General features: G+C 51.0%; 1 protein-coding gene across 2 annotated transcripts in view; it reads right to left on the minus strand.

The window, feature by feature from the left end:
* The window catches only part of B4GALNT3 (beta-1,4-N-acetyl-galactosaminyltransferase 3), a 53,881-nt gene that overhangs the window by 4,311 nt on the left and 33,580 nt on the right, over positions 1-15,990 (minus strand). The window contains exons 4-19 of one of the 2 annotated variants that reach the window (XM_084301598.1): positions 13,104-13,199; positions 12,496-12,586; positions 11,543-11,643; positions 11,125-11,192; positions 10,493-10,571; positions 9,967-10,033; positions 8,311-8,454; positions 7,794-7,903; positions 7,354-7,454; positions 5,957-6,033; positions 4,485-5,490; positions 2,664-2,962; positions 2,259-2,412; positions 1,474-1,546; positions 854-1,007; positions 197-323 (exon numbers count right to left, since the gene is read on the minus strand). In XM_084301598.1, the coding sequence (XP_084157724.1) occupies positions 197-323; positions 854-1,007; positions 1,474-1,546; positions 2,259-2,412; positions 2,664-2,962; positions 4,485-5,490; positions 5,957-6,033; positions 7,354-7,454; positions 7,794-7,903; positions 8,311-8,454; positions 9,967-10,033; positions 10,493-10,571; positions 11,125-11,192; positions 11,543-11,643; positions 12,496-12,586; positions 13,104-13,199 (2,747 nt within the window). Of the gene's footprint in view, positions 1-196; positions 324-853; positions 1,008-1,473; positions 1,547-1,927; positions 2,012-2,258; positions 2,413-2,663; positions 2,963-4,484; positions 5,491-5,956; positions 6,034-7,353; positions 7,455-7,793; positions 7,904-8,310; positions 8,455-9,966; positions 10,034-10,492; positions 10,572-11,124; positions 11,193-11,542; positions 11,644-12,495; positions 12,587-13,103; positions 13,200-15,990 lie in introns of those variants that run through there. The other variant, XR_014619128.1, reaches the window with a different exon arrangement.

Below are 15,990 nucleotides of genomic sequence, written 5' to 3' on the forward strand. Positions count from 1 at the left end.
CACTGGCTGTATTTTGGGTACACTCACATGCTGGTTTTGAAGTCAGGACTTCCTCAAAGACTCTCCCTCACTGCCCAAGCTGGTGGTGGCATTCACCACCTCCATCTCCTCATATCCCCACTCCCTGGTCACTGCTCTTCTGTAATCTAACACGTCTCCCCTCCTGAGCACAAGGCTGATGACAATGAATACTTACCTGTCCAGGAGTTCCCAGTCTTCTCCTCCCCAGCGGTCCCGAAACTCTTTCGTGTTCATCCCTCCGATCTTGTCCAGGTCAGACTTGTATATGCCCAGAAGACCGAACCCATTCACCTCCCAGTAGCCTGAGGACAGCACAAAAGAGGCACAGGCATGTTGGTGCTTTGAACCACCAAAGATTCAAGGGTAATTTGCTTCTGTGGGGGCTCAGGATGACCACCTCTGTCTAAGGGAAATCCTATGCCCCGATGATCGATGTCACTTTCCTCCCCCTGACTTGGGTTGCTTTCCTTCAACCCAGGGCTAGCAGCTGTCCTCAAGAGGGCAGGCCATGCCCTCTAGGAGAGAAATTGATGGAAAGAAGTAAAAGAGGGGCTTCGAGGTACTTAAATCCACTGAGAGCTTTAAGAGATGACTAGGAGAAATCATATCATGATTTTTATCATATAAAGGGCTCTTTTGGCTCTGATCTCAAATGCCAAGTACCCAACACAGTTAAACACCATCCTCTGATGCACTCTCACCTGGTGGCCCAGGTAGGACATTAAGCTCCAGACCTTGACAGCAATGGAGAACCAAATCTAGAGTTTGCAGGCACCCTCCTCCTTCCCCCATTCCCCGAGGTCTGAGCACAAGGGGCTCCGCTCCCTCTTACCGTCAGGCCACTGCGGGGAGGTGCCGCAGTGCAGCCTCATGACCATGGGCGCGAAGGCCATCTTGCCTTCCACACAGTGCTTGCGGACAGAGTCGATGATGCTGGCCGGGAAGTGGATGTGGAGGTCGCAGAGGAAAATGATGCTGTGCGGATCCTGGAACCAACCACGTCAGTTAGGAAAAAGCAAGGTGACTTTAAGCAAGGCTTTCTTGGGGGATGGGAAGACAGAGATATGGGAGTCAACCGAAGAGTCACTCATTGCTAGATCAGAAACTGAAATCCTAGGGGCTGGCAGAGCTGCCTCTGGCTGGCTGTTCAATAACAGTATGAGATTTTACGACTATGATCTGGCAGAGCCAATATCATGAAGCTGCTACTGATGATTTCCCTCCTGTCTCATGGTCCAAGCAGGTGGGCCAAGTACTGCATGGACCACAGGGACTGGTCTCCTCAGAGAAAGGGGCGAGGTCCTTGCTCCAGATGGACAGGAAACACGCTATGTTTGATCTGTTCTGTTGGGCTATTCCCTAAAAACCAGCATGTTCAATATGAAAGGCAAGAGGTAGTGCTGGACACATATCAGAAACCCACCGATCCACCCGACAGCTCCCCAGGCTTACCGTCACGAGGTCTATCCCTGCCTGCAGCCCAGCAGAACGCTCGAAATTCCCCGTCAGCTTCAAGTACCGATAGCTGGGGGTCAGACAGGAAAGAGAGGATCAGTGTGTGCAGGTTGATAAGCACAGAAAGCACCCCTAGCAGCAGTACACCATGGGTGCCATGCTGAGGAACTGTCCCTCACCCCTGTGCACCCTCACGAGGAGGACAGCCTTTGGGCAAGCACGCAAGCTCAGCACTACCCCAGCTCCCAGTGTGCCCTGAGGGTCTTCTCACATATCCAGCAAGGATAGGGCAGTCCTCAGCAAAAGTCCTGCCAGCTCTATTTGTTGGGTATCTCTGGGACCCCCTAGCACTGGAAAGGACCAACCAAGGCTGTTTCAGGTCAGAATACAATAAACCACAGAGCTATTCCAGCAAGAGGAGTCCCTGGAAGTCTCCACGCTCATTTCTTACAGCTTTCTTGTCTTCTCTGGCTTCCCTCTCCCCCATCACTGTACAACTTGCTCTCTGTCCTCTCTTGCAAACTTGAACAAAACCCTGGAGAAAAGAGATGTACCTGGATGGATGACTGCAACAGGTATTGCCTTAGAGTTTTATAACAGTATTATAGCAGCATACATGTAAGCACGTTATACAATATAAGCATGTACACATGCAAGGGTATCATCTCCCAGTTTCCAGCTGCAGGAAGCTGTGGATGGCCAATGCACAGAGATTTGCAGATGTGCTGCATTTGCAGGAGTATACTTGTGAGTAGTTTTATGTGATCAGCCAGCACCCTCACCTGTGCAAGCTAGACCTTTTCAGAGCCTTCTCTACATCCATGTCATCACTGCTGTAGTCCGTGATGATGACGTTGAAGTAAGGATCCTTAGTGACTCGGAACAGCTCTTCCATGTCAGAGATGAACTGCAGCACCCAACGTGCCTGGTTTTTCACTGGTTGTATTGCAAGAGGGGGAGAACCAAAGGAAAACTGATTTCAAAGATGGCATGGCTTTCAACAAGCAAGGCTTCTTGCCTCAAGCCCTGATAACATTGCAGGGATGCTGACATAGGTCCAGGCTGAAAACTTGGACCAAAGAGCCCAGAAATTTGTATTTTTTTTTTTATTTTTTTTTTTTTTCCCCAAGGTGTGACAGGGATTTTCTCTGAGCCTTTTAAGACCCATGAGGGTAGGTTCCCCTTACCTGGCACCACAAAGTGAACCACAGCACGGTGGTTCCAGGAAAAGCCCTGGGGCCAGCACAGCTCTGGCTCTTTGGCCACAGCCATCAGGTGCCGCCGGCGACCCCATGCCAGGTTCCTCATGTTCCTCTCCTCCTCCTCGTCACCGCCAATGCCCTGCCAGCCCCGTGCAAAGATGTACTCGGAGAAGCGGACCAGGCGCTCTCCCTGCTCCAGCAGCTCCAGCTCCAGCAGGTAGCGGCTTCCCCGCATGCGGTCCTGGCGCTTTTCCACGTTCACGATCCGCTGCAGCTGGAACCGCCTGCAGGAGACAGGGCCAGGGTGAGCACATCCCCTGTCCACCAGCCCCTCTCCCACCTCCTCCCTGCTCGGCTTATTTGGCTCTGCCAGGCTCTTTCCTCCTAGGTTAGAAGTCCCATGGGAAGGCTTAGCACCTGTTTCCTAAATCCACAAGCACGTGGGATTAGACCCAGGATCCTAGCCAAGAGAAAATAGTTGGCAAAGGAAATGAAATAAAAGGTGACACAGAAAATAATAAACATGTCTGAATGATTGTAGGGCTGGTAAATAGTGTATTCAACACCTCTTTCAAAGACCGTGGCACAGGAAGTATGTATGGCTGGGTTGGTGAAATTGGCTGATGACAGCTTATCAGCCAATATCATGGACTAAGACCGAGCAATCCTACAGTAAAGACTGGGATGAGCTGCAGGTCCAGAATGGCCAAAATGGAATGAAATGCCAAATCGTGTCCTTTTAGGTAATAACAAGAATTTCTGCTGTAAAATGGATGCTCGTCAGTTAAAAATGCTAAGAAAACCTTGAGAGTACCTATCATTTACACCATGACTGTGACTGATCTGACCCTGAAAAAACAAACACAATTTTAAGAGGTAGCATGAGAGCTACTTCCAGCAGAGATTAAGAACTAATAACTGCATTCTATAAAAAATCCAGAATATTGGCCATTTATGGCCAGGAAAGCTAACCCAGACTGAAACAAGCATGGAAAAGGATAGATAAGAAGATCATGGAAATAGAGGCCAACTCATCAGAAGGGGGAGGAAAGCTGGACGCTTATAGTGGATCACAGGAGGTATGTTTGTCTGCCAGAAAGGCAATCAAAATGATAAGTCTCAGCAAGAAGAAGAACCTTATCAGGGCAATGTAAATAGAGAATACCAGAGAAAGCTGATCTCCAGTGGGTCATCAGAGCAGTGAGAAGCTGGGACATCTTCCCAAATCACTGCTAGGATCTAGAAATCTAACTAGTTCTAAGATGGAGGTACAGATACAGAGTAAGATACTTGGTTGTTTCTGAGGTCAGTGTACTGATCCACAATATCTGACTGCTCCCTTCTGGTCCTATGCCCTAAATGGTGCTGGATTCGCAAACTGAGGGGTGACAGGCATTAAATTACGTGCATAAGAAGCTCCAGTCCTATTTCATATCAGCAGGGTTTCTTAATCATCAGCTGGTAAAATGCTCCTATGCGCTCTCAATGCCTACACTGTGCAAGGAGGAAGCCAGCAAAGGGTCAGTGATGCCAGCTGGACTGAAATCTTTCACCTTGACAGCCACCAGTTTTTGGAGGGTGATATTTAGCCCCCAGACATGATCCGGTGTCCAATAATTCTGATTTTTCAGCTCAAAGAGGTGTTTAAAGCCCATTTTTTTACACAGAATCCTTTCCTGAAGTTTTAATTTCCAAATCTAGTTTATCTTCCAATTCATTCTAGCTGCTCACATCACAGGTGCTCCCTGTGCAGCGTGGTTCACAAGCTCCAGGACACTGTCCCTTGGCTTTCACACTGTGCCTTACCCTTTATTCTTTTGGTTGAGCTTCTTGAGGAAGACACGTGTGACTTCCAGGGCCTCCCTCTCTTTGAGCAGCAGGTTTCCTGACGTGTTGCACTTGAGGTCAATCCAGTCAGTGCGCAGCATGTGGAAGTCCAGGTTGCTTGTGCTGAAGGTCTGCTCCCAGTTCACCGCCTGGTCAAACACTGGTACGTAATCAAAACCCTCCTCATCCTCCTCCTCTGGCTCCCCATCCACCTCTTCCTCTTCCTCTTTTGCTGCCCTCTCCACAGGCCCTGACTTGCTCTTTTCCAGAGGTGCCACCTGCGCCTCTCTCTCACCCATGTCCTTGCCACCAGCCACCTTCTGCTCAGCCACGTAGGCCTCCACTTGGTTCAGCCACTGTGCCAGCCGTGCCGGCTCCTTGCTGGGGCTAGCAGTGGCCACAGGGTGCCTGCCAGCTTTGCCTGGGCCTCCTCTCCCAGTTTGCACAGTGACTGCAGGCTGCAGCCTGTCCTCCGCAGCGTCGAGGTCTGCTCGAGGTCTCAGCCCTTTGGGAATCCTGAGCCCTGAGTCCCTGGTGTAGCTGAGAGGCTGCTCCCTTTGCGACCTGCTCCTAGGAGGTGGGTTAGGCTTTTTAGCAGGTGCTCTGCCCTGGACAACCCTGGCATGCTGTGGAGGGCTCTTGGAGTTGTCTTTGATGCCAGCTTTTAAGTGGGATCTCTTCATCGCTGGGTTCCTCTCTGTGCCAGCCCGGCTGAGGCTTTGGTTGGCAGGGGCCAGCGGGGCAGTCTTGACACCAGCCCTTTTCATCCCTCTCCTCTGAGGTGCCTCTCCTGTGTCACCCACTGAGAGGAGCCGCCGCCGCTCCCGGAGGGAATAGTCCTCGTAGACATGCTCGCTGCCCACCACGCTGCTGGGAGTGGTGCCTGTCGGCTCTGCCTGCCACGTGCCAGAGGGTGCCGGGGGGCCAGTGCTCTCCACGTCCTGCTCCCCGTACTGCAGGTCGTCCAGGTTCCCCTCCTGGAAGCCTGCAGGAGTAATCGCAGTTACACCTCTGGCATCCTCCTTCCGCTTCCCAACCCTACACCCAGTGCTGTTGCCAAAGGCCGGGGAGATGTCTGGCTTAACCTTCAGCTAAAGGTCTGGCCACAGCTTTCCAGGGCAGGTGTGAGCACAGGCTGCCACACTGCACATTTGGCTCTCTCATTTCTGCCCACATTTTTGCTGGGATTGCTCCTCAGCTACGTTGCAGGCCTGAGAGCTAGTCACCACGTTGTCCACTAGAGCCCACTGCTTGTTGGCCTCACAGTCTGCCCTTAAAAGTGAATGTGACAGCAAAAATCTCCTTCCAGCCACAGCGCTCTACCAGGGAAAGGGTGTGACTTGCTCAGAATGGAAAATCATCAGCTTCCTTCAGCTGGTGCTGGAGGATCACACACACGCAGTGACAGATAAAAGGATCCTCCTGGCTCTGACGCTAGGGCCGGCCCCTACCTGGCTGCTCTGTCTTTTCTCCAGAGTCCAGGTTCTTCTCTGGACGGTCCATTTTCATGTACTTGTAGAATCCAAATCTGCAAAGGAAAGGACAAAACACCAGTCTGATCAAAGTTGCTTTGCCCTCTCCAAATGAATTCTTGCCACTGCTACAGAGGAGATGGCCAATTACTCTGATCACATCTACCCATCCTCTCTAGACTCTCCTTTTGCAGCAAGTCACCGGCTATTATCATCAGCCTCTTTCAGATCTTGGGGCAATCAGATCTTACTCTGTACTGTCAAAGAAATCAGCTTTTCTTGATTATCATCCCAGTTTTTCAGACGTTTTCTTGAGTGCTGCTCCATGTGCACAAGAGGAAATTCCAACGCAAGTACACTGAAACACTGCTTTAGCCTCCCTTAAACTGCTCCTTAAAGCTCACTTACAATGTAGTACCTAAGGCATTGTGCTGCAAGCCTGGCTCAGGCAGATAACTGTAATGATCTCCCTCTCTCTTTTCTCCCTTTCTCTTTTCACACTGTCTGTGTGCTGTCCCATCACGTGCCTGTGTTTTGAGCTTTTGGGAGGGGTTTCCCTCCTTGGATTGTTTCCATACCTGCTTGATGCCAAGCAGAATGGGCGCACGCTTCCTGAATTCTGTTATAATACAAACTGTTTGTCAAAGCAAAAAATTTGTGTGGCACCTTCCAGCCCACAGCAGCCACCTTCTCCATCCTTCACAATGAACCTCAGTCCCAGCAGTTCCCTCCCAAGCCTACAATAAAATCTATCTTTCCAGCCCTCAAAACAGACCTGTGGGAAGGAGATGATCCTGAACACAAGGAGGCCTCCACCAGCTATCTCACTGGAAAAGCAACTCTCTTTATTCTGCTGCCAACTCTTCCTGAAAGCAGGGGAATCCTCACACGAGGTATTTCCCTGTGGCTGGGGAACATGCAAGTGGTGGTTCCTTTGCAGAGCCATCACTGGAGCCAGACCTCGGTGAGGATGAGCTCCATGTTTTTATCCCTCCAGAGAGATGCCTGGTTGTGAGCATGGTTTGGCTTCAGCACAAACAGTGACAGCCATCAGGAGGCTCCAGCTGCTGGCATGCAAGGTTTGCTGGCAAATACGTTCCCTGATGTATTGGAACAAATATGCTCTGACCCAGCTTCCTGGTTAATAGAGCAAGAAAAGTGGCAGCCGTTTCCCTTTGAGACCTAAACATAATTTCACGTAAAGGAAGTACTGGCCATCAAAAGAAACCATAAGTGCTTTAACGTTTTGCAGGACTTAAGCGATCTTTAAGTTGACTCCTAAAGAACTGAATATGAAATTCCACCTTAATTCCAGCCCTCAAACTGCCTCCTCCCTCCCTGCTAGGAAATGCTGCCTCCCATGTGCAGCATCCTACCTTTCCAAGTAATATGGGTTTTCCTGATAGAAGCATTTGTTGTCTTTCTCCATATGGCTCAGGCGGCTGTAATCATTTGGGTAAACAAAGGATAAGTGAACCTGGGAAGAAAGATAAAGCAAAACCCCTGTGAATGCCAGATACCATTCATAAGGTGACCCAGCCATGGTTGCAAGGTGCCCAGCCCTTTGTGCTTGAGGTCTGAAGGGCTCTGTAGGACACACACACTTGTACCCCAGTGAGACCAGTGAGCAGCACATAGCACCCACCTCCCTTCTCTTGCCATTGCCCTCTGGCACGTACTGGGATGCTGCAGACCTGAAGAGCAGATGGTCAAATCTGCCCAGGAGCTTCAGGTGGGTGGCCCATGGTTAATAGGGTCTCCCTCCTTCCTTCTCTCATCCCCCTGGGCAAATACCAGCTCACGGAATAAGACTTACAAACTGGAGGCCCTGGTAGCGCTGCAGAGGAAACCCATTCACCAGGTAGCTGGGCTTGTAGGGGCAGTCTGGCAGGGCTCGGCGCAGGTGGGACTTGCTGAGCAGAGGCACTGAGAAGAAGAAACAGGTTGGCAAGCGTTGCTGGAGGGACCCTGCTGCAGCTGATGCATGAGCATAGATATTTCTGGGCCTGCTTTCTATTTATCCATGTGAAATGCTATCAGATACATACAGTGAAACAGTTAGTACAGTACATTTATTCGCATTGCTCTACGGCACTTAGACTAAAATATGCCTGGGGACATTGTGTGAGCTGGACTCTTAAAAAAAGAGGAGAAGGGTTTACTCTGTGCTTTGTCTCTTAGAGTGGAGGATGTTGCATGCTCCTCCTCTCTTCTGTGGGGAGGAAAAGGGGTGGCCTCTGAGAGCCACGGCGTAGGAGGACAGCCTCTGTCAGCTGTTCTGCACGTGCTGGGGCAGGCTGCAGCTCCCTCCTCAAGCCCTCTGCAAGCCTCACCTTTGTAAAGAGTGTCCCGGGGGTCAGGCTTCAACATGTCAGCGGGGTGTGCCTTGCCGCCCGCGCTGTCGGCAGGCCGGCTCGCGTGGCTGGCCAGCGTCTGCGGGATGTGCCCGACCTCGTCCATCTTTAACAGCGTCTCGTCTAGAAGCCAGAGAGAGAACGGAAGGGGGAGGAAGGGCTAACTCGTCCCCTGTCTCCAACAGAGCCCTACCCCAGCCCTTTCCCAGTGGTGCTGCAAAAAAAAAAGCTGAATGGGAGGAGAAATCTGAGAAAGGAAGGTTTCTCCTGTGCTGGAAAAGGAGCAAGACCCTGGAGTAAGGCCTTCAGTGGCTGAAGAGGTTGATGCTCCAGCAGGGGAACGGATGCCCACAGTAAGCCAGGAGCAATGGGAAGCTTAAGCTCAGCACTGGGCATTGGTTATGTTTTTTTCTTGAGCGCTGCTGCCAAAGGATTACATATCTCTGCTGATCTGGCTCTGAAATGAGCAGAACTGAATACATATCTTAGAAGGAAAGGCAACATGCTGCCAAGGGCATTGGGGTTACTGTCAGCAGCTTTTGGGTAGAGAATAAAACAGGAAACCCATATAATGTGTGGTATAGCCAAAGGCTGGGGTGGAAGAGGGAGACACTGTATGGGCAGAAGGCACCAAATAAAGATAAGACTGAGACTGGAGCACTATGCCAGCCATGAGAGGATCTTATGGGCTGTGAGCCACCTCTTCGACAGGGAATTAATAAGCAGAAAAGAACAGAAGAAAAAAGAAAGGGGACAGAAGACATGACTGAAGACCTAGTCCTGGCCAAATGGTGGGTTACAAAAATGCAGCAGCAGGCTGTAATCTAAGACACTGCAAACAGATGTCTGGATTACATCAGGGAGTCTCCCATAGGCAAAAGTGTTAGCATAGGAAAAAAAACACCACCACAGAAATGTTGGAAGGCAACAGTGGGAGATAGGGAAAGGGGGAATGTTGGCAGGGGAAAGTGATGCTGACAAAGCTAGATAAGGGAAGGCAGGACTGAGGAGCTCCTTAACTGATAAAGGCATCACTTGATGTGCTAAAAAGGGTTTTTAAAACAGGAGGGACTGGGCTGATGTTCTTGCTGCAATCCTGCAGCAACTTGAAAAGACTTGAAGGGGGCACAGAAAAAAGCAGCAACGTCTGATACCACTAGATGTATCCCATTGTGTCCCATGTCCTGAGTGAAATTTGCTGGAAGTCGGTGAAATCAGCAGCCCCTTCACCCTAGTCATGTCCAGCTGCCAGAGCAACCCCACTGCTCCCATGCTGTGGGCTCCACATTCTCCTAGCTCTCTGCACAACAGGCAGGCAACCTCCACTCTGTGATCTCTCTCTCACATCTCAAACAGTTTCCTTCACCCTTGCAGACTCTCTTCTCTTTCCTTCCTTCCTGACTGTAGATTTCCCTAAAATAATGTTCCAATCCTTCTTCCAATTCTCCTGTATTTAATAACGAGTCACATACTCATGTCCAGAGGTCTCTCTCCTAACCTGCCTCCACTTCTTTCTTGCAGTGATCTATATACATGGAATTTGGCTGGCTAGACTGTGATTCATGGTGAAACACTGATGATAAGTTTTGGAAGAATGGGGAGGTGCTCAAGGAGACCTGTGGTGAAGATACTTACTAGCAAAAAGGGAGAGGTATTGGGAGTCGATGACTTTGAACTTCACATCTGGGTCATTCAGTCTCCACTGGAACAGAGAAGCACAATGAAACAAAGAGTTTATACATTTAGCCAAGCCTAGACAAAAGGAATAAGCACACGTTTTTTGTTGTTGTTGATGTTTTTTTCACCAGGTGGGCTCACAGCTTTCTCCTTCTTACTATGACAGTCTACCTAACAGCAAAAGACTCGCAATGAGCTGAGATCCCCCAGGACTTGTTCAAAGCAGGAAAGGATGAAGAGCTGCAATAGAGACCAGAGAGAGAGCAGAACTGTCCCGAACAAACAGAGAAAATGGTCCTGACACAGCCAGGATTATCCCACATAGAAGCAGGTAAGGACTCTGGACGGGATTAGATACATCTCCCACAAAGAGGAGCTGGGGCCTGAGAAGGAAGGAAATCATTACAAACTTCATTCCCAAGCTCTGAGGGGACGAACACACCAGTGCCATTTGCACACAGCATGGCCATTTTCATAGACTCACTGCTACTTCCACATGGTCTGTTCCTTTGTCATCCTGCTTGTGCAGCACCTCAAAGTAGTACCTGCCTGCAGCTGACAACCTGTGAAGAACAACATGTCTGTCACCAACAGCATTAAGGAACATTTCTTAGCTTGTCAGCAGACAATGAGCGGAGAGCAACCGCGCCCACGAATCAAACTAATTCTCAGGGCAAGCAGGGATAGGGCTGCCAAGAAAATCCAGCTGCCGACAGCTAGATAGGTAACTTCCCTCGTGCACCTGGAGCACTTCAGAACCTTCTCAGTAACTCTGAAAAACTCCCTTTCAGTCTCATCTGCTGGGTTTTGGCCTCTGGGAAACCTGGCCAGTTCCAAGGCAGGAAGCTTAGGGTACAGTTCATAAAAAGAAGTCTGAATTTGCTGACGGCTGCTATCTCCAGGGAAGAAAAAATCCGTGTTGCCTTTCTGCAGTGAATCAGCAAAGCAACTGGCACAGGTATGGAAGCCTCACTTCAGCTTTGGTGACATCCCAGAGCATTTCCTTTCTCCACACTGCTAAATTCTTCAGAACAAGCCTGTGTTGTTTTCCCCTTTCCTTGTCATTTCCTGGCCATGTGCAAAGGTGGCTGGGAGTGAGGGACTCTGCTCACTCACCTCACCACCTTTGACTGCTGGCTTCGAAATTTTCCAAACTCCCCTGGTGCTGTCCACTCCTTCCCTGTCTGTGAAGAGACAGAAAATGCTGTAATTAAGATGAATTTCTTCCCTGGTTACTGTGATGGAGCAATAAATAGGGAAAATTGAGCTGCTTCTCCTGGTAAGTCGTCTGTGAGATTCACAACCTGTGAACAGATTTAAGGTCTGTAATCATGAACCTGGGGCTGACAGCTGCAGTGCCAACTGCCTTAGGTTATGTCGCGTTGTATTTGTCTGGCAACTGTGGCAGTGGTGCCTGTAGCAGGGCAGGAAAAGAAAATTGACTAGTCCAAGGTGGCAAGTTAGACGGGAAAGCATCCACCCCCACAGAAACATTCAAGCCTTTGTGGAAGCAGCCACGCAGCGTGCACTGTACCTTGCCTACGCTGGCCAGCAGCTGGAGGCCAGAGGTCTTTTCATCCAGACTCAGCCAGAACTCAGCGTTGTCATCTGCAGCAATGGCAAACTGAAACTCCCCTGTCAAGAGATGGAGGGAGTAAGTAGGGCTCTGGGGTAAGGGCTTGTACACAGAATGGAGTATGTTCCTCTAAAATGCTGTCCTTACCCTTTTTTTTTTTTTTCTGGTAATATTAGGCTTAGCCTTTGGACATTAACCTTGCCCCTTTTGACCTTTCTGAATTCTCTAGTTCTTCTGTGATTAAAAACCAAACATCACTTACAGGTGCAGCTGGTTCCCTGTCCCTCCTGCGCTGGCTTCACCTGACATCTAACCTGGAAAGCTAAGAAGTCTATGCAAGGGCAGCCTTGTCTTTGTTCCCAGAGCAAATGTTTTGTGTGAAAAGCCACATCTGAATGGAGGAACGTGCATGTGGTGCCATGAAGGGAGACAGAGACGTTTGTGTCTGGCTGTTCTGGCCAGGCTACAGGGATGGCAGTCAAGGGCCCGAGGACCAGGAGAAAGGGGCGAGTGTTAGCACGCTGCCCTGGGCAGAAGCACGTAGCTGGGTGACACAGATGCTGTCAGACAGTGTTCACGCACCCGGGGAGCAGTAGGAACATGATCAATGTCACGTACAGTCCTGTGCATGGGAGGGAGGGAAGAAAAGCTTACAGGCCACTCGCGCCTACGTACACGTCATGGGGCTGTGCACTCACAATGGCATCGTTTTGTAGCTATCACTTCCAATCTCTTTTCTTATGTGCTACTCCTTTCCACCCTACAATGGAGGCAGACGTGCTTCATCCACACCAGGGCCACAGCCAGCTGGGCTGCCTACATGAGGGGTCTCACGCCCAGTGGGTGACGGCAGCCCTGTGCAGAGCCAAGCAGGGACATGAGAAGTGGCACAGCAGCCTCAGGGCCCTCACCGTCAGTGAAAGGATGCAGGTAGCCAAATATCCGGAGACCATAGTTGGTCCATTTTGGGGACACTGCCAGTTTCTTCAGTGTAGTTCGTGTCTGAAATGGAAGGTGTAAAAAAAAAATAAATAGATGTGATAGGAACAAGAGGCGAGAGAAGTGGTGGGGGACAAAAAAAAAGGTGCAATAAGTGGGTAGAGGGAAGTATGAGGCTTCTTTTGGGGGAGGATGGGGGACGGTGTGTGATGGATGCAACGGGAAAGAGCAGGTGAGATGAGAGAGGAACTGGAGCTGCTCAGGAGAGGGAAGAGCCGCATAGGGGATGCCAGAGAGATGCTGGGAATGGGAGCTGGCATTCATCAGCCACTTGGAGGGAGAGCACCGAATGCAGGGCTCCTTCACGCTGTGTCCCAGCTCTGGCAGGCCAGCAGGGACCAAACGAGCCTCCTTCCCAAGGGCCACTGAACCCCTGTGAAAGCTTCTCGCTCCCCCAGGGGCAGGAAGAAAGAGGAGGTGATGGAGAGGGACGGGGACAAGATGTGAAGGGAGCGAGGGTGATCCAGATAGGAAGCAGAGCTGGGAACAGTGGGACAGAGGCTGCTGGGGTCTTACTCACGTGGGGGTAGAGGGGGAAGTGGAGGTTCTTCCTGAGCTGCTCGGTGGAGCTGCCACACCAGTCCTCGAACACGTGCAGATTGGCCTGGCCCTGGAACTGGGGGGCAGAAGCAGGGCACCATGAATTGCTGTGTCCCCATCCCCCGGCATCCTTCCCACCTCCCTCCCCTGCCCTGCCAACCTCAGCCCCTGCCCCAGCACTGGAGGGCTTGTGAGAGAGAAGAAAGCTGCTGCAGGTCTGGGGCTGGGCCAGCTGACAGTCTGAACAGCTCCAGGGAGCTGTGATAATGCCAGGGAGAGCCCAGTTAAATGGCTGGGGCTCAATCTGGAGCCATCACGGAGGTGTTAAAGCAGAGACCAGTGCTGTGAGGTCTGGGATATGCTGTGGCGTGGCAGCAGCCATAATGATCCAAGCAGGGAGACTGTAGGGTCTTACGTCCTCCATGAAAGTATTCTGGGCTCCCCCACCATTTCAGGGCTGTTTTCCTGACCCGTGGAAGAGGGGACACCCTCAGGAGGGGAGGTGGCAGACCTCCTCAAAGCCTGTCTGCGAGGTGAAGCTCAGGGAGGACAGCGGGGAGAGGCAACTGCTCTGGGAGACGGATGTATGAGCAGGGTAAGGAGCAGCAGCACATGGACAGTGTGGCCTCTGCGTGCCCACGGGGACACAAAAACACTGACAGGAGCTGGGGTCCAGGCAGCAGAGGAGGGTGTGCAGGGGTGGCTGTCCCTGCTACCCCACCAGCCCCACGGGGAGAGGCTTTCTGTGCCTGACGGGGACCTGCACCACAGATCTGCTGGGAAAAGCCTGGTGGCTTGGCTGCTGTGGGATTGCAGATGTGTGCTCCTTGAGGAACAGGCTTTATTTTGTCACAGCCAACCGTAAAGGAAGGGCTGGCTGCCTCCCAGGGCAGCCCAGGCTCTCCGCGTGCAACCAGTGGAGCGGGATGCTGAAACCTTCCTTGCGGGGTTGGCATCCAAAAGCGGAGAATAAATAAGCTGGAGACTGTACAGGCAACCTTAGATGGGGAAATGCTGAAGAAAGGAATAGGTTGCCTTGGGACTGGGGAGGTTTTCCACAGCTGTCTTGCCTATATAAGGAGCTACAGAGCCCAGCCAAGGCTCTGCGAGCAGGGCTTGGAAACATCTGAATAGCACCCAAATGTCTACAGATGGCAGCAAATTTCTAGTTTTGGTCAGGGAAGTCTCTCGAGCAGGGCTGCAACAGCGTGGTGGAGGAGGATCTAGCCCCTCCATGCACTTCTGGCAGAGAAACCATTTAGCAGAGTTATTTTTCCCAGGACAGCAGGTTGGGGTTTGGTTCTGTAATAAACTGGGGCCTGAAGGAAGGACGTGGAGCAGACTTGGCCAGGCCCCAGCTTATGCAGTAATGCTCTTTGTGAGCTGTGGGCTTTAGTCATGCACGTGAAAATCATCTCCGCGTGCCAGGCAAAACACATTCATAACCACTGCTGCTCTCGAGTGGTCTTTTGTCAGCCTGCTCTCACTGCCGGGGCTTAGGTGATGTCTGGATGTCCCTTTTGTTCCCCCCCGCCTCTGCTGACATCCCTCAGCCCACACTCTGCCCATCGGGCAAGAGAAAAAGCAGAGGGACAAAGCAGATGTAATTTCCCCAAGTGATGCTGCACAGAATGAGAGAGGAACTGTGCAGAGGGCTCGGGGCAATGGCTGTAGCCAAGAGAAACTTGGGGCTCTGCAGGGAGCTGCGATATGAATCAATCACTGCCAGCGTGACACCGACTTGGAACCTAATTGCTGGTCAGTCCCATGCACCCTGGTGAAATCCAGGTTCATACCCAAGGGTCTTACACTGTTTTCTCCCCCAAATCAAATAACAGTTGCTGTTTCTTGTGGAATATGAGCTGAGGTGAATAAGCTGGGCTCCCCCAGCTAGTCTCTGCCAGGAATCGAGTCTTGCAGCAGTGGCTTTGTTGCTATCCACAAGAGATGCTGTTTTTTCTTCGGAGAGCACTGTTTGCACACTGCAGATAGCAGCCTCAGATCTCTATCAAATGCAGCACAACACTCCCACACCGTGGACAGGCTGGTGCTGCACTGCCTTCCTGGCAAAGACACCCAGGAGATGCTCCTGAGACTCAGCGCTGTAACAGAGCTACCCTGGCTTTGGAAAGGGGTAGCCCAAACACCAAAGCAGATCCGTACGAGGGAATTCCCAAAAGAGTGCCCAGATCTGCTCCTTTGCAGGGGAAAATTGGAGCAGCCCCTCCTAATGCAAAACTTTACTGCAGAGCTTTGGCAGTGGGCAGCCTAATAAAGGTAAGGCAGACAGCCCCGCACCAAGTGCTCTGTCAGTGCTGTGAGAGATTTCTAGCCCGACATCCCCACCTCCAATGTCTTTACAAAGGCACCTAAGAGGAGTTTCTCGCAGGAACTAACGTGACTGCTTCATTTTCCTGTACTCACAACATTTAGAAATAATTAACTGGTAAATAATAAGCATTTCTTGCACATATATAATCTTAGAATGGCTCGGGTTAGAAAGGACCTGAAAGATCACCCAGTTCCAACCCCTGCCAGGGGCAGGGATGTAGTTTCAGTCTTTTCTAAAGCGGTTCTTCTCCTATTCTGCAGCAGCCTACTTTACTGTTTCCTCTGAAGGGGAAAAGAAGAATGTTATTGACAGATACATGCTGGCTGCCCAAAATGCTGCTCTGGAAGTGAAAACTGAGCTACGCTTTAATTTTAGGCCCCCAGGAGTCATGAGTGCAGCAGCTGTTTTGAAACCCTATCACCTCTGTGCCTCCAGCTCGCCTCATGGCTGCCCAGTGCAGGCAGCTGAGAAATTCCTCTGTTTGCTATTTGGGTCCCCTCTGGAACAGGCAGAAAATAATCTGCTTGGGGTGTTT

Source organism: Netta rufina (assembly GCF_964035555.1).
Source record: "Netta rufina genome assembly, chromosome: 1".
Taxonomy (NCBI): domain Eukaryota; kingdom Metazoa; phylum Chordata; class Aves; order Anseriformes; family Anatidae; genus Netta; species Netta rufina.